This window comes from Pygoscelis adeliae, unplaced genomic scaffold (assembly GCF_000699105.1).
Source record: "Pygoscelis adeliae isolate BGI_AS28 unplaced genomic scaffold, ASM69910v1 Scaffold218, whole genome shotgun sequence".
In the NCBI taxonomy this organism is placed as follows: Eukaryota; Metazoa; Chordata; class Aves; order Sphenisciformes; family Spheniscidae; genus Pygoscelis; species Pygoscelis adeliae.
The window spans coordinates 3,154,495-3,176,547 of NW_008825433.1; the positions used below are offsets into that span (position 1 = coordinate 3,154,495).

General features: G+C 39.5%; 1 protein-coding gene across 1 annotated transcript; it reads right to left on the reverse strand.

Moving 5' to 3' along the window:
* Positions 1-3,953: 3,953 nt before the first annotated feature.
* FAM98A (family with sequence similarity 98, member A) lies at positions 3,954-21,973 on the reverse strand. The gene is made up of 8 exons (XM_009331100.1): positions 21,920-21,973; positions 19,052-19,238; positions 17,324-17,458; positions 14,219-14,403; positions 11,710-11,790; positions 10,283-10,399; positions 7,383-7,550; positions 3,954-5,847 (listed from the first exon to the last, which is right to left on the reverse strand). The coding sequence occupies exons 1-8, from the start codon at positions 21,971-21,973 to the stop codon at positions 5,083-5,085; spliced, it is 1,692 nt and encodes a 563-aa protein (XP_009329375.1). The 3' UTR covers positions 3,954-5,082.
* Between the last annotated feature and the right edge of the window lie 80 nt (positions 21,974-22,053).

Consider the following 22,053-nt stretch of genomic DNA (forward strand, 5'->3'; position numbering starts at 1 on the left):
CAGGCTAAACTCATTGGAAAATCTGTGTGCTGAACTGTAAAGTGCTGTTTACAGCTGCTGACAATCTGGTCCTAGGAGACAGAGAAGCCATCAGCAAAAGGCTACCGCTGGGGCAGTATGAAATTTAGCCAAAAAGTCTGCTTTTTTCCATGAGTTAAGCCAATGCCGGAAAGTTTAAAGGGTCCTTATCACCTTTATCTCTGCTTCATGTGTGAAAACGAGTTATGACCTTCCACCTGCCCACAGCACAGGCAGACTCCCTCTTTCTTTGGTCTTACAATAGTGTTTTCCTACTTTTTGTACTTGTTTTTCTCTCCTCTGTTGTGGGAAAGACCCACGTGGACAAGAGGGGAAATTACTGGACAATAAAGGGGAAACAATGACACTGACAGCACTCAGAGCTGTAAAAAGCACAAAGTAAACACAAGAGAAAAATATTTTTTCCCTTCTACCCTTGTTTGTTAAGCCATTAGAGGTGCAACTTATTTTCGGCCAAAGAGGGGAGAAGGCAATGTTTACAGCTGGTAATAACACTTGCTTTTTCAGTTTGTGTCCCTTTGAAAAGGCGTAACCTGAAACAAACAAGCACATGAGTATTTTGAGAGCCTACACAGGGGAAACAGAAGTTCACATCCACCTCAGTGTACTGCTCTCCAATCACAACACTGATGTGATTCTATCCTAAGGGTATGCTAGGAGGCTGATAAAGCAAGCTTGCAGTTTAGCATGAGCCAGCTTGTTTGGGACTGCTAAATCACACTCAACACCTTAAAAATGCATACATACTTCTGTAGCATCCCTGTCATCCAAGGAAAATCAGAAGTTCCAAGAGGAAGCAGGATCACAAGCCTGACAGTCTTTACAGCAGCAACAACACTGAGACTCTCTACTGCGGTCCTAAATATGGCAGAACTAAGAATAAATCATGTGTAATGAGCAGACAGTTGAGGGCTTCTGTGTGCTGGCCTTCATTAACCTAACAGGGAGATGAATTAACTTCTAGTATTCTAAGAACCCACACGAGCCTTTTGGACACCCAAAAGAGTCATCAGATCTTAGTGAGAATCCTCTTACTCCCCACTCAACTCTTCCCACTCAGCACAGTTTAATTTTAATTTCTCAGGTGCATAACCCGTACAGGGAATACTCTTATGCCACAGGACTTTTCAAGCTCCAGCCACTTCTCATAACTATTTACTGACATGAATCTTGCTTCCCTTCTTCCCAGTTCTATCTTAGTGTCTAGTTTCTAATTAGGCCAGAGCTTGGTTGAGGCACTTTTGCCACTTTCATTAATTCAGATGCAAATAGCAGTTTAATGGAGACACATAGTCAAAGACCCCACCACGTTAAAGCAGGTTACCCACATGCTCTGGATAAGAAGTCTAACCCGTAGCTAGAGGAGCCCCTCTGGGGGCCACCAGCTGTAATGGCAGATCACCGTAAAGCTGCACACTTCAGGGGTTTGACTAGAAAAGCAGAGGAATCTCATCAAGCGAGCTAGAGACTACCAGCCAACACCAATCCTAAAGATGATAAACTACTCAGGGAACAGCTATAAGCAAAAAGGCTTCCTGGGATGAGTGATGCACGGTGAAAGCTCAGCCTGATGCCCTTTCCCTTGTTGCATTACTGTTTTGCACACAGTAAAGAATAAATTTTTATCCATTCCTTAGACCTGCAAGGAAAACCCAACCATGACCACAGTGAATATAGATCATGGTATTCTAAGTCACGTACTAATGTGCCTGATGTGGGACGCAAGTGTGTGTCCCGCCCCCCATAGTTATTTTACTGCACAATGACAACACTTGAGAGAGGGTGACCCTAATAGATGGAATGGAAGGGCAATGCAACTGAAGCCTTTAGGAAACAGAAGTTGCTATGAGAAGTAAGGCGGATGGAAAAACAGAACAAGATGCCTAAAGCTTGTGCAAGAAGAGTGGCAAGAACAACCATGGCTAAAAGGTAGAACGCTTTGCTCCCCTGGATAAGTGTTTGCTTACTTAATTGCCTTCTTGATCTGCTGGAGTTCTGCTTTCGGTCATGATGCACAATGAAATCGAGCACGTATATCCAATCTACCACAAGCCTTATGTCCATAACCCATCTCTCCTCTCCCAGCTTCCAGTTAAGAGATTCCTTCCAATGCAGTGGGAATCATGTTTGGAAAATAGTAAATATCAGAGCATCATACAGACAATAACAAAGCAGTGGCTGTTTGCTTTCATTAATCAAAGCTGCTCTCTCCACATATACAAAGCTTGTTTTCTCTGGAGAACAAAGAAGTCACAGCACACTAGGAGGAAACAATAGAGTAAGGAAAAACAACAACAGCTGGCAGAAGCAAAGTGTTTTCTTTCCTGTTGGAAGAGTAAAGCCTCCTGTTTTGCCGCCTTCTGAATTTTATTTTTTTTTAAACTTTCCCCCTCAAACGGCAATAAAGTGGGACTCAGCTTACCCTAAGTCCTAGAAGAGGGAGGAGGAGAAGCAACATATTTTGAGGAGAAAAAGCTAGCTGGAATAAGGGGGAAGGGGAAGCTCTGTGCTCCTACCCTACCCCAGCATCATTTCACCGTGTCTCAGTGTGCAAAAGGGAGACTATCCACTGCAGCAACAGTCATAGCCTTGCAGAGAAACTGGCAGCTCTAGCACAGAAAGAAGTCTCTGAAGGTGCTGATGCAAGTCAACCAAAAGCTCTCTGAAAAGCCTCCTGAGTTCCCTCTTGCTACGAGCAAGTTTGCAGCACTCGAATGCACTGACAGAAAACACCAGCCTCTTTACAGCAAGGAGTGGTGGTGTGAAGAAAAGCAGAAGCTGTCAACTTGAAGATATTACACTCCCAGCAAAAAGCTCTTTAACTCTGTCAGTCTCTCTACCTTTACCAGTCCAGGACTGACCCAGTTGTAGGAATCTTAATTCTTAAAAAACCCCCACTATTTTTGCATGAATGCAGCTAGTTACCAGCTAATGCTCACGACAAGGTATTACTCTCCCACAAGGGAGATGTCTTCTCCGGAGCATCCCCCTGTAAGAAACCATCAATACCTCTGTGAAGGAGCAACATTCCTTTTTAGATGATCATAATTTGAACTGTATTATGCTGAGATAGATCTATATCGGTGACCCTCAAAGACTTGGATTCAATATGGAAAACTTTTCCCTCATCAGGCTTGTCAATTTTTTTTTTAAACATTAAAAAAATAGAAGAGACATCAAGTCAGATTCCCAAGTGCCTTTCACAGAGACCTTTGCTTCCAACCTGTGAATCACTAGCAGCACCTAGTGGCCGCAATAAATTAAACAGGAGATTTTCAAGTTGACCATGGAATGAAATACAGGGAAATCAGTTCTAAACAATGTTTATCAGCTTATTTACACGATTAGCTTGAATTAGCAACACCAGCGTTACACAGATTCTCTAAAATGCTCGTTATTTCTGTAATCCAAGGAACTCCTCCTGCCTACATCAACCTGGATTCTGCCCCAAGGGCACTTCAGATAGCCAGAGACTGCTATCCGCATAGCCTCTGCTACAGCGATCCAAGCACAGTAGCAGGAACCTACATTTGCCACAAGGCTAGAGAGCATCAGGAGAGTTCCCAGAAGCAGCATTCACACGGCATGCAGGAGCATAACCTGGCAGACGGGTGCTCACACAGCTTAAGAATAACTTTACATAGCAACCCCCGAGAGAGAGTACTACGTGCTGCTACACCAGTTCAGAGGGAGGAACAGAACAAAACTCAGAGCAACTGAAGATCAATTACTCCTGTCCGCTCCTGTTCTGACAGCTTCTCAGGGGGCAGAATGCACAGTACAGCCGAGATGACTAGAACATCTACAACAGATTAAAATGTAAAATAGATGAAGCAGACAGAAATCCCCATGAATTCCCAGCTACTGTAGCAACTGCTTTTTACTACCAAGAAGGAAAAGAAACTAAGGCAAAGGGAACATACAGATACTTTTATTGCTCACCTTTTATACAACAGCACACCTTCAGCCATTTTCTTTCACAGCTTGACAATGTTTATGTACACAAAAACCCAGCAAGAAGCATTATGTGGCTTTCAGTAAAGAAAAAAAAAAAACCATTAGAACATCAAACTCAGCCAGGCTTTGTTTTCTGCAGCAATAATAAAAGGGCTTCCTCCAGGCAGGAACTAAATCTTCCCAGGCCGTAGTGCATTTCTTTAAAAAGACAACCCCCAAAACAAATTGCCCTAGATTTGCTGAGCCAGTGGTATTAACTTGCAAATAAAATAAATTTCAGTTTGTCATTTCTTCTAGCTGATTTCAAGTAAAAATTAGGTTTGGAGGAGGAGCAACTTGTTTTGGATGGATGCAGGTCAGTTTGAATTGCTACACCTAACTACAGGCCTACACACACTATCGGTTCACAATTTAGCTTAGTTTTTAATGATCTTTGCAGATTTTGGCGGCAGTCAGTCTTCAGAGTTGAGCAGGTGGGAAAACTTTGTTTAGCAGGAGATAAGGCTACTGAACATGGCATCCACAGTAGAGCTCATATAATAGACAACAAACCTGTTCGTCAGAGGAGTTCACTGTGCGTGCACGCATGTGTGTGCAACGTCTTAGTGACTAAAACAAGAGGCCAGCAAGCCAAAAAGCAATACTCAGAACTGGTTTTAGAACATGCAATTGAACAATGATTAGGGGGGAAAATGCAGAAGTTCTATTGTGTATTATAATAGACAATTTTGACCAGACAGATCTTGATATTTCTCTAAATAAAAGCAGAAGGCAAACACAGCAGGTAGTTTCAGAACAGAAGTGTTTTGAGCAGAGGGAACCAGTCCAACATCTAAAAAGCATGGCTATTAGTTGATGTTTCGGGTGCAGTGGGTAGTGATGAAGCATTTAATTCAGACAGGTTGGGGGGCAAGGTGGAGGAGAGGTCTACAGAAGGTTCTACTTTGCTCAGTGCAAAACATCCTAGCCAAAGAGATTCTACCTGCCACGTACAAACCTGTACTAATTCAAACAGCGAGTAAGCCAGGCCTCTGAAACCAGGTTTCTATTACATGAGCTCTGCTGAAGCAAAAGTTTTTAGCAGCCTCAGCTCGTGAAGTGTCTTCCTTGTCCAAAGCCAGATTGATTATACTGATAACCTCCATGCTGGAAGTGCTGCTCAAACTGCCCCCCTTGATTAAAGTTCTGTCCACCTCTGCCCCCCCAGCCTCCTCCTTGACCTCCACGGCCACCGCGACCACCACGGCCGCCCCTCCCTCCTCCACGCCCACCCCCTCGGTCACTGTGGGACCCACCATCTTGATATCTGTTTTCTTGCTGGTAGCCGCCACCGCCACCACCACCCCCTTGGTAGCCACTTCCTGAATATGAAGATGACTGGTAGCCACCATAGCCTCCTCCTTGGTAGCCACCGCCGCCGCCACCACCGTGGTAGCCACCCGTTTGAAAACCTGCATCTCTGTAGTTGCTCTCCCTGTAGCTGCCATCCTGGTAGCCACCACCTCCACCATCTGTCCAGCCTCCTTGAAGCTTGTTTCCTCTTCCACCTACTCTGCCTCCATGATCATAACCACCACGTCCTCCTCGTCCCCCTCGATCATGGCTTCCTTGTTCGTGACCTCCTCGCCCTCCATACGATGAGTCATAGCCTCCTCTTCCTCCTCGGTCATGACCCCCATGGTCATAACCTCCTCGCCCTCCATATGAGGATTCGTAGCCACCTCTTCCTCCTCTGCCACCACCTTGTTGCGGACCAGCTTCTGGTCTTTTCTGCCATGGTGGCATCTCAGGAGGTGGTGGTTCAATTTCATTGGGCCTTCCTCCTCTGTCAGGCACTCTGCCCATTAGCACCTGCAAAGGGAAAGGGAGAACTGCCGTAGGAGTTGTAACATCTCACAGAAGAGTCACACTTACTGATACACACCACAAACAGCAGCCACTCAAGGGTTCTTACATCTAGAAGATTTCATCAAGGCAAACTTTTTTATCTTTGAATGTGACAGACCTTTGTCTCCAATTAATAAAAATTACACAGGGATTATCTAGTACTTCAAGCACTCCTAACAAGACACGTCTGGAGACCTGGATTTTTTGTTCAAACAGCAGGCACACCAGTAGAGGCAGCATCAATACAGTCTTTCACTAAACTGTTTACTAGTGAAGACTGCTAATCTCAAACCACCACAAGTACAGTGCAACACAGTCTCTCTCTGAAATAGTGCTCTGAATTGCTGTAGAAGCCATTGGCTAAGATGATATCTTTGGTAAACCAAGTGCAAAGATTTTTATTTTTCAGCAAGGACACACACAGACAAACTTACACACCAACAAACAGGTGTCAGACAGCGCTGACCAGAGTTGAGCAAGACTCTAGAAGGTCTTTAGCTGTCCAAGGATGCTGTGACATTAAGAATTTAGCAAGACTTAAAATGGGACAGGACACTTGCATTGCTTCAAGTTTCAGAGTGATATAACAGAAAAACTTAAATAGAAACAGGTTACTTTGTTACTGTCTTGGAAAACATTTAATATTGATAATGGAGATAAGTTAACAGGATATGGATCGCAGCAGGGCAGCATTTCATTTCTAGTAAAATATACTTACGGTCTCATGATAGTCACACCTGTCTTCCCACTTAATTTCTTTTACATTCCACACTCCAACTACACTAAAAAGCTGTAAAATTATTTGGGGTGGAGGGGGGGTGGTCAAATCAGCACACCACCATTCCATCTTAAATGAATTAGAATATTACCTGAAATACAACTGGTACACAAAATGGAGAAAAGCGTGCATGTACACCCACAAATTTTAAAGTACCAAGTACTGCTGTACACAGCTTCTGAGCTTCAAGTCCAGCACATGTACTTTTGTGAGCCTATTACTCCTGTAAAATCATAATTTTTGAAACAAGGGAAATTGCTTAGTCTAAATTGTATTCCTACTATGTCATTGCTAAAACTACACACTTGACTATAATCTAACCTGCAAGACCCTTGCTTTGTGATCTTAATACATTCTATTTACATAGACCAGAAACACAGTTACTATGTAGGTGTTATTTTAGACACGGTGACAGAATTAGGTAGCAGCAGTGTAATGACATCAGTAATTCTGGTAAGACAGAGCAGGCCTACTCCCACTGAAAGTAATCAAAGATATTTCAGCAATTTTTTACTGCCCCTAAGAAGGGGCACTCTGAACCTGAACAGGTGAAATTGCAGTTCCCATGATGCACTGATGCATAATCTGGAGTACATAAACACCAAGTTTCTTATCCTTTATTTCCAAATTCCACTTACAATCCTGAAAAAGTAGGATTTATTACTACATTCAAATTACTTAAATATTCATAACAGAATAAGCCATTTGTCACCAAAGGTACCTTATTAATGGCACATGCAGTCTTCTCTCGGATGGACCCACTGCTTGTTCTCATAATCTTTGACAGATCCTGCCGAGCAGCCAAGAGATTTGCAACGGAAATAGTGCACTTAGTAGATAAGAGGGCACGTTTTGGCTGATAGACTTTAGCCAGTTTTTCTGTTTGACTCTGTTGGAGAGAAGAAAAACAAAACCCAGTTAGCTAAAGTAATAGGAAAGCAATGGGACACCTCACCAAAAGAATCAAATTAACACTGAAGAACAAGACGCTATTGCAAATAGAACAAAAATTAATATAAAAAAGTGAGAACCACTTTGTAACTAAGAATCACTGCAACAAAGCTAGCATTTGTCAAATTAATTTCTTAAGTAATATAGGAAACACTATTCTGACTGAACTGACAAGACACTGATCCTCTGACAATTTTAAGATTAACAATATATACATGCAGACTATATTACTTCCAGGCAGTCAAACACAGAGTAGAAGTGTGTCATATAGTTATATGAATTATTGCTAATGTCTAAAAGATACTGGAAGTGAAACACATCTGTGTCCAGCCTCCAGACCTCCTTCTGTGCCTGCACTCTAACCCACACCCATTCCAGTTAGGCTAGCATCGCCATATCTCCAACACGGTATCAGCAGAAAGAGGCTGTGTTAACTCTTTCACACTCTTCATTCCAGTCAGCTTCTTCACAAAGGCAAGCCATCAAGAAGTACTGGCAGAACTAAAGCTCTCAAGTGCTTGTTCTAATTCAGTCCTTTCTCTCACATACGTACTGCCCAAGCTAGAGACGAGATCCTACACGTCAACTTTGCCTTGTATGCAATCTCTCTTCCTCTACTGCCTTTTGGCATTAACCATAATGGCTTTTTTGAACACCTCAAAAGTATGACAGCAGTTTTCCAACTGATAGATACAACAGAAATCTGTGCTACCAGCCACGAGTTAATACATGAGTTACATGAATCTTCAGTTATCAACAGAGTATAATGTGTGATGCAGTTAGGATAAACCAGATAGCAATCTGCACACAGACAAAAGAGCTGCTTTTTGTCTGGACCCCAGATGACAGCAGTGGGAACAGGCAAACCAGGTTTTCCAACAAATCTCGTGATAGGGCAAGAACTTGGGAGCAAATCTTAAAATCCTAAAATCCTGTTTTCTATCTAAAGGCAGAAAACTGGAACTGGGAAGAATTGAGAGTACGTATTTCCAAGTGACTCAGTGATAAGTTTTTAGAACCAAAAGCTTCTACTTTTATAGTACAAGTTGAACAGGGTTTATTCAAAATGAAGGAAAACATGCACATCATTTACCTGACGCTGGCTAAAGACAGGAGAAGCAACAGTATTCACCAGAGCAGTAGTATGTTTTTCCCTGGCAAGTTTGACTGAGCTCTGAGCACAGTATTTTGGTGCTATGATATTATTCTTTTAGGTGAGACTTCACATTTTTGAACTTAAAAAAACCCTAATAATAGATTATAAAGTTTTTACTGGTGTTTGTACTATCTGGAGAAGTAACTATTTAGTTACACTACTGTATTCTGATACTTCTCAAATTTTAAAATAATTAAAAAAAAAATTACCATCATGTATTAAAGCATTGCTAAAAGTTACTGTTAAAACAAACTGTATCGCATGTCTGGAATACTATAGCCACATTCTCCAATTTCGTATTGTTATGGTCCTAAAAAAAATTTAGAATTGCATTTCAGTAGATATAAACGCATATATACAATTTGTGGGTTTTGTGAAAGGATTTCATGTAGTCATAGTCAAGTTAAAAAACAGCTGAGAATTCTCCTAGGAAAAAAAAACCAAACATGGATTGGGATGCAAAAGCTATTAACACAATTAGAAGCCCCTGGTTTTTAACTTAATCCATACTTTTGCCCATTTTCATTCCCTATTAAAATATTCAAACCATCAGATAGTCCTTCAATCATCTACTAAAAAACCTGAAGAATACAAGGTTTAAGAGATAGGACATCAGTAGAAGTCCTGCTCAGGTGATGAAACAGAGAAGGGGGGAGGTCACAGTTTATTATTAAAATACAGTTGCTTTTTGAATAAATCATTTATCAAGAAAAAACACTTGATGATTCATGTGTCACAGTTTATCACTAATAACTCAGTCTCAAACACTGCCAGCAGCATAATTAACAGCATGTTAGCGGGTCTGGTTTAGTCCTAGAAAATGTGATATGTACCATTTTTTAAATCTTGCCATTTCTTTTTCGCTATGAAATATAGGAAATAGGGAAACTATGTAATTATTTTTAAAAGCAGAATATGTATCACATACTCAGAGAGCACAGATGTCATGTCACAGCCACTTGCACGGTTCAAAGACAAAAGAAGCACATAAAATATTACCCTGTCTATGAGGTAAGAACAAGTAGTGCCTTAGCAGCTTTTCTCATGTGCATCTGTGGAGTTGTGCTTGCAGACACACTTTGAGTTAAGGAAATCTGATCACTGTGGACAGCACAAAGTAAGCTAAGGGATGGTCAACAGGTAGGTGTTTTTCTACCATCACACAGACACAGCACTTAATGATTCATATTACGGCACTCTGAACGCAAATGGTTGAATCAGTAATCTCCTCCTCCTATTTTTTTTCTAGTGGCCTATTTAACTGTATGCTTTGGCTTTGGTGTATAGTTACACAGTCTATCCAACTAGTTTTAAAATCCAACAAATCAGTTTTAAGTAAAATTTTTTTTAGTCATCCTACATTGTCATAAACTTCTTCAGAAACTCAAACCAAAACCAGACAACTCCTGTGATTATTTCTTACTCATGAAGGATGAAACAATGAAGCAGTTTTCCAGAGATACTTATTATAAAGCATTACCATCAACCAGGACTTCACAGCAAGTTGTTTGTACCTTAGCTCTATCTGACCAGCCAAAGGACTGCACAGTAACATCCAAACGTTTGACTAACAGTTTTCTTCGGACTTCGTATTCGTTGACTATGGCTTGATTGATTGCTTCAATTTTTTCCTGGAACAAAAATTTAAAATAACACCTATAGATTATAGATAAAATGTTTCTACTTAAGATAATAAACTGTGTGGATGGAAGAGAATAAGACACACAGAGATATTAAGCGAGGCGTAAGCCCGCAATTCTCTACCTTGTCGAATGGGCCCACAGCACAAGCTATGCCTGCTGGCACTATTTTCCTGAAGGCTTCGAAGGCTCTGTCATCCTCACATTCAGCCTTCTACCACTTCTAACAGCACAGCTGTCTGTTTTTCACAAGGGACGTAAAAACTGCACTCACTGCCGAGGCATTTCTCAACACCCACCAGGACAGAGAAGCAAAAGTGAGAAAATACTGCATGCAACAAGCTGAAGGAGATGCAAGAACATACGTTAAGTCCTAGGGACCAGGGTGTCCTTGCCTTCTTAAAAAGTAGTAAGCTTAAGGACAAAGATAGAGCAAAGATAGAGGACTAAAACTAAGTAAAGTACTGTAAGAGGATCTTAATTAAAGCACAATCTGCATGCAGAGAAGACAACAAAGCGCCCTACGGGGAAAAGCCATCACTAGCAACACACCTGGTAGCAGACAGAGGTCTAGTCAGAGCAACAGCTGACATATGCACCATTAAGGAAATGATTTATGTATTGACTGAAGCCTGGCTGGAGGGGGGCGGTGGGGCCCACTTTCAGCCTCAACAATACAAGCATTGAAGGAAGCAGACTGTTGGGAGTAGATGAGCTTCAACCTTAAGCAAGAGACACAAGAGGTGTGTCACAGCAGGTGACAAAACCCAGCTGGAGACAATTGTGGTTCTGCCACCTGGGTGTACAGCCTCTCCCAGCTTCCACCTGCACACCTACTGCTTCTTGGAGAAGCGGCTATGAAGGAAGCAGACTACTCCAGCAGGACAGAAATAGAGGAGGAAACGATGGGAAGACCCACTGGTTAGCTGGAAAGAAGCCACAGGAGGGGATATGACACCATCTCAGCAAGGCTAGGTCACACAGAGAGTGCTGGCAACGGACAGGAGATGAAGGCTTAAGCTACTGCACAAGCATGCAGGTCAGCACCACCACCACCATAAACCTCCTTTATTTTGGAGAACTTTTGCCTGCATCTGGACATACAGATTCACGAGCCTAAGATCTTATCAGTTGCTGAACATTTATTGTACCAATATATGTGTAAAATACTGCAAGAAATTGTCTTCTCATCTTCAGAAAGAGATGAGAAAAATCATTTTGCAACATTACACACAGAATCAAGATCAATACTTTATACACCTGAAAAAGGGAAACGGGCTCTAATACCTGCAACTACTTACCCAGTGAGCTGGTCCCAGTTGTTTCTTCAATAAAGGTTTTCCAACATGATTAGGTGGAACCTTTGCTAGGGTTTCCTTCAGCTGTTAGGAGACATATAAAAATATAAGCATTGGAGGAAAAAAACACAACCTTTTCAAGATTCAAATTACAGGAGAGGACTCTTGGACAGTTATAGGCATGACAAAGCAACCTCCAATATCAAGTTGTTTTCTCCGGGACAAAGAACCAAGCACACTTCTTTTGGAAAGCAACTATTTTTATATTTCTGGTAGCCTTGGCTATAATTATGTAAAAATTAAGGGAAGGGACTATAGAGTAGATCTACAGTTAAAACAGAAAGATTCCATGAGGTACAGCTCACCTTGAAGACAGAGGGATTATTCTACACATAATCTCTTTAATTCAGAAAAAAACCCCACACTTGTATCAAAAAAGTTGTATTAAGACTATGTGAAATATAACACGAAAAAGAAGGACTCCTCTTTACAATCAAAAGGAGAAAATCTTCAATATGAAAACTTAAATTTAACTTGCATTTTAAAAGTTTGGGCACAACTTAGCTTTTCTTTCCCATCTCAGAACTTCTGAGTACTTCAGAGGGAAGAAACAGAGTAGCAGCAACAAAAACTTGGATCAAAGCAGGTTGGAGTTACAAAACTTCACTTTTCCACTGCTGCAAACCACATTTTTCAACTTCCTTGGCTGTTCATTCCAGCAGCTGATTTAACACATTCAGTGACCTGGTTTTCCAAAGGTGCTGAGACCAATTTGTTTAACTTGAAGATTTTAAAACCAAGTGCTTTCAGAATAGCAGAGATAGCAGTTCATTCAAGTATCAGCACTTTCTTTTTTTAATGTGGTAAATCATTAACAGAGAGAGTCAATTATATAAAGATCCTACTCCAAACTGTACTATGTATGTGCAAAGAAAAAGGTAGCTTGATTTTCACATGCTAGATCAGAATATTGCCATTCTAAGACTCACTTTTCAAAAACAAGAAAAATTCAGGGTGATCTCTTTTTATAACTATCATCTTACAGTCAAGAGTAACATTTTCACTTTATGTTATTTAAATTTTCACATTTTGCTCAACTTTGTGATGTATTTTCATTTATAAAGTGAAATAAGTTTTTCAGTTATTAGACAGCTTTACTTTCTCCTTCTCAAATACTACCAACATCTGAAGTGTTCAGACTGTAAGCACCACAGCTATATATGATTTCTAAAAAACTCTGTAGGTTAGAAATTCCTGATGTATTTTATTACGCTGTAAGGACTATTTACGGGTTTTTTTAGTATAACCACCTATGGATATAAATCAATGAGATAACATTCATTTAACTTTAATGATTTTGCAAGGTGTATGCAAGTTTGACTTTAAAGCAAGACAATGTAAAAGAAAAGTCAGTTAGTAAAATATAACAGAAGTCCCAGATTAACAAGACTTCGATCTACTTTGTATTCTGTATTTTTATAGTCTTTTTCACCAGCAAAGCTTGCTAGCATTGTTCATTGTTATATTTTCTACCTTCTACAGAAAATGGAAGCACAGATTTCTTACATATCTAACTATTTAATGCCCATGACAATGCCAAAAAAGAGAAAAAAACTGCTTCCATTCTCCATCTTGGACTTCTGCTGAAAACCATCCTCCTCCTCTTAAACAGGTCAATTCAAACTGATTTCTTGCAAAGAAGTGAACCACTATTTTCAGTTGCTTGGATTTGTTTAAATACAGTGCAACTAAAAAGTTAGTAAAAAAACTTCTCTGAAAGTATTTTGGGGAGCTTTGTAATCATATCTGTTCTTTAAAGTTCACAAAGGTTCTCTTCTGCTGTTCTGCTCTCACCTATCCTGCAAGTTAAGTTACTTAATGTAACTTAAAAACTTTCTGTCCCCCACCTTTGGTCTGTGCACTGGACTGTGCATTCCACTTCATTTCTCTGCTTTATAAAAATCACTCAAACAAAAAGTACATTTCTTTTAAAAAAAACCAACAACCTGAAGAACACATACATGTAAAAGGAACAAAAATAAATGGAACCACAAGAACTGATGAAGCCTTAGGGAGAAGGTGTAAACTTGGCTTTAGTTACAACACCTTTTAACCTAAACATTTTTAAAACAGTAGGTTCCTGTAAAAATTTGTTTAGGTGTATTTCTTGGAATACATTTCTCCTTAACGTTTTTCCTGAGGCCGAAGTTCAGCATTTTCCATGTCTCCTGCAACAGGTGATGACATTAAAACCTAGAGCAGAGTAAGAAATACCTAACCCCGTAAGGCAATGACAGCAGTAGTCCCTGACCTCATGCCTTGGCGTGGAAAAAGCCTTTAAATTCATTTTCAAAATCCTGATTGTTGGCATACTCAGTAAACCATGTTAACTCTCCTTCATAATTCAAACGCTGGAGTTTCACAAGAGGCAAATCTCTCCCTGGTAGCAGAACTATTTTCCATCAAAACAGTAACATCATAAATATTCTAGTTTTGTTCCTTTGAATCTTACTTTTTTTTCAATTCCACTGAAGAACTGGAACATCGTTATGTTGGCTGGAGGCTTGGACATGCCTAAAGCAATACATATGCCTTTTAGCTCCTGAAAGACTTCACTGCCACCTCCTTCCTGTGCTTTTTTAGGAGGGGCGTTCACACACAGCATTCTGGCAGCTTCCAGTTCTGAGATGAGGTATGCTGGGGTAAGAAAAATTAGATTTCAGCATCAGATATAGCCGAGTTAAATTATTTTAGAACCAGTGAGAACTCAAGTGCTTACAACCAACAAATGTGCAAATGGACTGTTTTAGAAACAGTTAGGGCTATAATTTTGGTATCCACGGAACGCTCATATTTCTAATAATCACTGAGCCCAATGCTAGAAACACAACAAACAGGGGAAAGGTTTAGTACAACCAATTAAAGCCTGGAAAAAATCCCTATGATTCCAACAGGTATTAATCACAGAGTTCAACAGAGCACAGCTCTTTTCCTTCAGGCTTTGCCCAGCAAAGACAGGAGACTAGGAACATGGAAATAAGCAGGATGAGGGACTGGGACATGCACTTTAAGCTAGACAAGCAAGATTCCTTGAGGCTCTAGGAAACAAAGCAAGGAAATAAGTAGAGAGAAGTGAAATGTTGAATGAATCTCCTTTACTTCCCCAGGGAAGATGCAGAGTGGAAAAATAACCCCACTTTTAAAAGTACTATTGAGAATTCAGGTTTATAATAATTCCAGAAAGGAAAGCAGTAACTGATGAAATAGAAGCTAGAATGCCTGCAGTGCTCTTCAATATCAGAACTGCAAGAGCCTACCATCACATTATAACTCCTTTATCAAACAAACAAAAAAATTAAAGTCACATAATTTCTGAACATGGTCCACACCCAAAATTTCAGCACTAGGTATAGGTTACAGTGATATAAATTTAGCGCACAGCCTTTGCTTACAATTGTCACAACTTTAAAGTTTTAATTGAAAAAATGCACAGGTTTAATAATACTTTTATCATGAATCATTCTGGGTGACCATAACAGTAACGTAAATAATAATTCCTAAAAATAAGGATTGAAAAATAGATATTGCACTGATAAAGACAGACTTGTGAGCAGCGATGTACACCCATGGCTATACAAAAGCAGCTTATTACCTATAAAGTTGGGACAGATCAAAAGATTAAGAAAATAACAAAGCATTTTAATGGTCTCTAGAGTTTCTTCTAGATCTCTAGAATGTCTTCTGCTAGAGACACAGAACACCTTATAAATTTTAAAATTCTTAAAATATGTAAAGCAGTGAAGAATCCTTTGTAAGTTCTTTCAATGTTACTTTATACAGATTTTCCTTATATTCAACTTTCAATTATTTACACCCTGTTAGGACCTCCTGAAAAAGAAACTAGCAGCAGAATTTTGTTTCAAGAATTCAGAGATCACATTCAAGCTACCTTCAACCTCCTCTGACAAAGACTGAAATTTTTTAAGTCTATCACTGTAAGACATAAACGTTCTCCAGACAGTGATTCTTCTTTGCAGACCTTTTCTGAACCAACCTGAAACTCTCATACTTCTTCTTTTTTGAAGATGCCAGTACTTAATATTGTATTCTAATGATGCTCCACACCAAGACAATCCTAACTACTTACATTTATTTGGTGCTTTCGTCTCCCAGCAATACTGCTACATCTTCCAATTGACATAAACTGTGCTGCATTTCGTTAAAATGTAAAATACCCTGGCATTCCATTAAAGAGGGTTATTCTGTTTTTCCTGAAACAATCTGGTTTTATGGCTCACATACAACAGGATACCTAATAAGTTAGCTTAATGTAGGTAAAGCAAGCTATGCAAAAGTTTTAGGTATTAGCATCACGGTACACACAAAAGGGATTTGGCATCTATTTCAATTCCACATTTGACAGTAAACACAGTATTCCTGCCAGATGGGATACCAGAGTTCAGCTTCTGAACATGGCCTTATATTACCAAAATGTACATCACAGAGGACCTCTGGGATAAACTGTGTGTCGCACACAAGCCAAATTTATTGAATGGCTGGCTTACAGCGAATAAGCTAAAGGGCAGATTGTTTGAGCTAGAAAATATTTTAAATGCAATAAATTACCTCACTTCATCTGACATTTTGAACATACTATCAAAACAAATTCAGATTAAGTCACACTACTCATCTTTCTTCTACTGTTGAAATACAGGAACCTACTCTGTAATTCGTTTCTTACATCTCAGCTGAGGGCAGAACTAAATTTCTCTTTTGAAAAGTTAAAGAATCAGCAGCAACTGAGGAAGCAAATAAAACGTTAATTTATGTTGAATTTAAGATCAGGTTAAAATTAGTATTACAATTTCTAACTCTGATACTTGTAAAAATCTTTTTTTTTTATATATATGTGAATCAACATCATACACTTTTCCCAAATTTAAGTACTATTTCTTCTCCTCTAACATTTCTTAAGCAGGAATAAAACCAATTTACGTATTGAGACCTGCTGGGTGGAAAAGTAAAGGGAACACAACACCGTTGCTACTGCTAATTTCTTTTTAATCAGCAGAAAGCAACATTGAAGCTATTTACTAAGGGAGATGATCAAAAGAACTGGGAGTTGGGATAAAACATTTTCTCTTTTTCACAACAATTCCAATTGTTGTCAAAGTGTAGGAAAATGCAAGTCTTGTTGCACCTCGCAAGTCATCATGGTGGGGGCTCCAAAATGATGATGCATCTGATGTTAGTGGTCATTTTTACAACTCTTCTAAACAAAGTTCAGTGGCTAAATCCTGGCAGAAGTCTTCAAACTATTCCCTCTTCAGAGTACCTTTTGACAAGTAATAGGACAGACTTTTTGCTAGTGAATGTGAAAAAGGTTAATACTCAGAATATTTTCCATCGTATACTGGCTACAGAGTGACTGGTAAGTTTATGAGACCCCAAAACTATAATATTCTGACACTGTAAATTACAGGGAAAAATAATTCCTAATTTTAGGTAACCGTTTTTATACATTGCGGTAAAAAAAAACAGTATCTCATTAAGTGTAAGAAACAATACTGATTCTTGCACAAAACCAGATTTGCTTGCAAGCACCCTTTTAACTTACTAAGCAGCAAGAGACAGTTCTTTTGATTATGAAGGCGTTTTGTCACATCCCCTGATGTTAATGATGCATATGGACAGTTCATTTCAGCCAGCAACCCACTCATTTCGAGTTGAAATTCTTCTGCTTCGTTTGGACCTTAGAAGGAAAAGAATAATAACTTGTTTAAGGCTAATATATGATCTCTGGCTATGATTAGAATGAATTAGCTCTTTTTAAAAAAAATAAATAATGCTTTGCTCCAGTTGCTATTCAACATTAAAACCCTGCTTTTAATGGCAGCCAAATGCATTCTTTGGGTGTCTCAAAGACACAGCACAACCTGTTTGGAACCATGATATTCGTCATTATTGTAAAATTACGCTTCACTGACAGCTTTTCCCAGCTACAGCAGCCAGCCACTGGCAACTTCTACAATGAAAAGTGACATTAAAAACACCACAAATTTTACAGGGGTATTTTAAGTATCAACTAATTGTTCCCACTACAAATGTATTAGATAGTTCTGATAAAGTCATGAACAATATGGTTTATGAGCTCTCATGTTTTTACTACTTCTCCCTGTAAGCTCACATTTGTCAATTGATGTTATTTCGTACCAATATCCTTTAAAAAATAATCAAGTCATGTAAGCCAAAGCTTAGACTGATATTTGTGTCAGAAATCAGTGAAACTAATCTGAATTTGTTAAGCCAAGTTATGCAAAAAATAGCGATAAATGAGAGGTAATAGTTTTTCTTCTTTTGAAAAGGGACTTCAACCCAAAATGTCTGTAATTTATAAACTCAAGTCACACAAAATGAAGGCAGGACTTGATGGTACTTCAGATAAAATGTTTCTATCCCTGTGTTTAGAGAATTTGAAATAGGTGTTAGAATACTGCTGGATTGTATTTTTACACAAAATGTATAGTAGGAACCTCATACTACTAGAATAGGTGAGATGCTGTATTGTTACAGAGAAAGGGAGTCAAATACACTCAAAGAAGAAAGGATGGACATGCCAAAAACAGAGAGAAAAAGGGAAAGAACAGATGTTGAGGTGAAAGGCAGCAATCTTTGGCCACTGAGTAGATTGAAAGTTAAGCTCATAAAGGTATTATGAGTTAATACACTAGATGTTCAGAAGTACAGGTTATCATATCAATTGAACAATTCAATCTGTAGAATGTCATGACTAGTTGATTGAAAATAAGATTTTTGGAAAACTGAGGTTTGCTTCCTCCACCAAAACGATAAACAAACATTTTCAGGCTCCTTCTCACAGAGTGTTTCATAAAGAGGGAAAAATACATAGTAAGCACAGAGTTAAGGTAAGCAACAACAAAAAGAAAATATGGTTACTGTAGTCATGAGAATGTTTCCTTGAACAGTAGGTATTTCTTACATCAAAATTACAAACAGAAACATTGAAATAAAAGTATTCTCATGATCTAATTATAAAAAACCACTAATGTTTCTTAAATCCATCAAGAACTTTTAAAAAACTCTATGGTTGAACAAATAAAAGAAAATGCTAATTTCAGAAGAAAGACTGTTTGATCCTCACTATTATTTTCAACCTCTACTGGCTGTTCATTAGGCAAGTTTGAGGTGGAAAATATCCAAAAATCTGACAGCATGAAGATGATACTCCCTGGTACAACAGATTTGGCAATTGTCAGCCCAAATCTTTATGGCATGCAAGAACACACATTAAGTGCACATTTGTGCCAGAGTTATGGCTACTTACTGTTAGTTGCCTGCACATTTTCCTCTAGTTTACAGAACAGCCGTAACTCAGATACCAACCAAGCACAGAGTTTGGTGAATTCAGGGGAACTGGCTCCACGAGAGGCTGCCTGAGCCAGCGCTCCGTCATCTAACAATGGACCTTTGTAACTGACAAGTAAAACAAAAGCACAGTTTATTAACGGTTGCTATGACTGATGTCCTGTGATAGATTTATTTTATGCTGTATACATATTGAGAGCTACACCTTCATCACATCTGCAACGTTGAACATCTAAACTGATAAGATTCCTGCACTGAACTGTAAGAAAAAGCGTATTGAAAACATCTGAGTAAACCCAGCATTTCCATGCACGTTAGCCTGCTGCCAAAGAGACTGTGTCACAAAATACCATCATCAAAGGTTTCATCCTGGAGAATGTTATCACATACAGTGGCAACTTCTCTGCCTCTCTCTCTTGAAGAAGCTACTTACAATATACCTGTCTAGGACAACTGCAGTTTCAAAGTATCATTCTTGAGCACTGCTTTACAGTATGTTGAATAATTACTGCTGAACTAGTGCATCTTTTCTGTCGTTTCCTATCATGTATTAAAGGGTTGCCATGCAAAACAAAGCCTTTGATACAAATGTTACAAAAGTGATCTGCAAAACAATATCCTCTTTTGAAAAATTACCTTCTTAAATGGACACAAGAAAAATAAATAGAATTAGTTCTTTCCATAAACAAAATAAGCCAAAATCAGGCCTAGCGTAAGAAAGCATGAGTCTACAGATCAGGTCTTACAAGACACAGTTTTCAGGACATCTGTGTACTGACACTCTGTCAGGGGGAGAAGGAAGAGTAGGAAGAAGACTGCCTTATTAACCAGGCAGAAGCACAATGTCAGAACTTACCAGAGTATTTAAGAAAAAATGCACAATATTATTTTGATATACTGCACCCAAAACAGAAAGACATCCAAGGGTGAGCATAATCAACCGAAATCCCTCTTTCGAACTTCCAGGAAAAGTCACCCACTATGTCACAGCAACCCAGTGAGTCCAGTCAACTCTTGGCAACCCTTGGAAGTAAAAAAAATCTCTCAAAGAGCAAATTAAAATGTTATTCTCCACTCTTTGTTCTTGTGCTTAACATCACATATAAAGGATTTGGTCTTCACTAACAGCCTGTTACTTCATCCAACAAAAATGAAGAAGCCACACTCAAAAATAACTTTTACCTCACAGAGCAGCTCCACTAGCGACACAGAGTTAATCTGCTAGCAGCTGGTGGGAAGCTGTAGTCTGATGTATTACAACCCTACTACATTACCACAGTAAACCAGACAATTCCAACAGGCTAATTAGAGCAAGTGTAAGTCCCATCCCACAGAGGTTTCAGACCTACACGCATATAGGAACATCTGGGACTCAGAACAGAAACATCGAGTTACAGATCAAAGTAGAAGGGAAGTGGTGACAAGCCTTTTGCTTTGGCAGGATCTGGATTTAAGTCACTGGTCACGTCAGAGGCCCCTTTTCTAGAATTTTTCTTTGACAGATAGGACATCTTGACTGTGTTATCTCTGATAATTATGACTTCAGCTACACATCTATTTGGCCAGTAATCCAACTTGCAGATTCCTGACTGCAAGCAGCTTTTTCCTTCCATTCCTGCCAATGGCACATGTTCTAGAGCTACACTCCTCTTTTGGTAGCATTATGCTGTCCGGTTTGTTTGCTTTTTCAATAGTTCAACAAACTGACTTACAAGGCAAGAGGCCGCTATTTGAGCACCTCGAGCACAAATCCAAAAAGAAACAACTCTTTGATGTGCAACGCTATTAAAAAAAGCAAAAACAAGTAATACATTAGAAACGTCTTCAGTAACTGGTTAGAAAAAATAAGTTGAACTGTGAAGGATCATGGCGCTACTGCCAAAGCTTAAAACCTCAAACACCCCAGTCTTTCCAGACACAAGGAAATTGAAGTCCTTTAGTAACATGCAGTAGTTTTCCCAGTTGTTACCAATACTGTTGAAGCCCCATGCCTCTCACCCTCCAAATTTTCTTTTCAATCACTGTTGCCAATCTTGGTTGATATGACTTATTTTTTTATCTGCTTTCATTGGTCGCTTTATTTATTTATGCCAAAAATCGACAGCAACATTTTCTGTCTATAATTACACAGATAAGGAGCACAAATCACAAATCCTTCAAGCCAGTAATATCCTTTTAAACATATGGCAAAAAAAAAAAAAGTCGATCACGGTATGTGCATCACGGCAGAGACCTTTTCACATTTCAGCCGGAGAAATACCTGTCAAAACAGAAGTCTATCCGTCAAGCTTTGGAACTATCATCACCAACTTAGCCTGGAAATATAATCCTTGTTGAAGCATAATGACTCTAGCCACGAAGTGATTTATGGGAATGTGGCCAATGTGAGCAAATACAGCTGTTTGCATAGAACCAGCAGCAGTAAAACTGTAACTGCCTCTTGTCTGAACCCTCAACAGTTTACAGACGCGAGCTTGCAGTAGGACACGTTCTCCTTGCTCTCCCTTTCATATTTATGTAACTTTTACTGACTCTGACAGAGTAACAGGTTTAAACAACAAAAGTTGCCTGTGCTGTATCACAGTAAAAAAGAAAGTAAAGGACAAAACTAATGCGTCGTTTACAATTTCTTTTGCTGACTATTATTTTTCACTAAGTACAAAGTCTGAAAGTTTTCCTCTCCCCTGACTTCTCTTACAAGCTTTCTCCCTTCCCCACCCTCAGCTAGGACCGCTCTGTTGAACAGAGGGCTCACAGATGAGATGGCATCACAAGAATCAAGGAGATCAGCACGCAGGAAGAGGTAAAACGTTTGTAAAGGCCGTACAGCTAAAAACTGCCTGTTTGGCTTGGTGCTGTTCTCAAGCCCAACCGGCACCATCGCCAGCCCCGCTACGGGGCCAGCACCTGGGCTCGGACAAAAAGAGACCATTCCAGGTGCTGCCCTGGGCCGCGGCCCTC

Bases quoted from the DNA above. Each gene is read 5' to 3' on its own strand.
- FAM98A (XM_009331100.1), bottom strand. From the start codon at position 21,973: ATGGTGCCGGTTGGGCTTGAGAACAGCACCAAGCCAAACAGGCAGTTT. The intron at 19,239-21,919 runs GTACGGCCTTTA...CATCAGTCATAG, and splicing joins CAAACAGGCAGTTTTTAGCT to CAACCGTTAATAAACTGTGC. The intron at 14,404-17,323 runs GTAAGTTAAAAG...TTCTTACCCCAG, and splicing joins GAACTGTCTCTTGCTGCTTA to CATACCTCATCTCAGAACTG.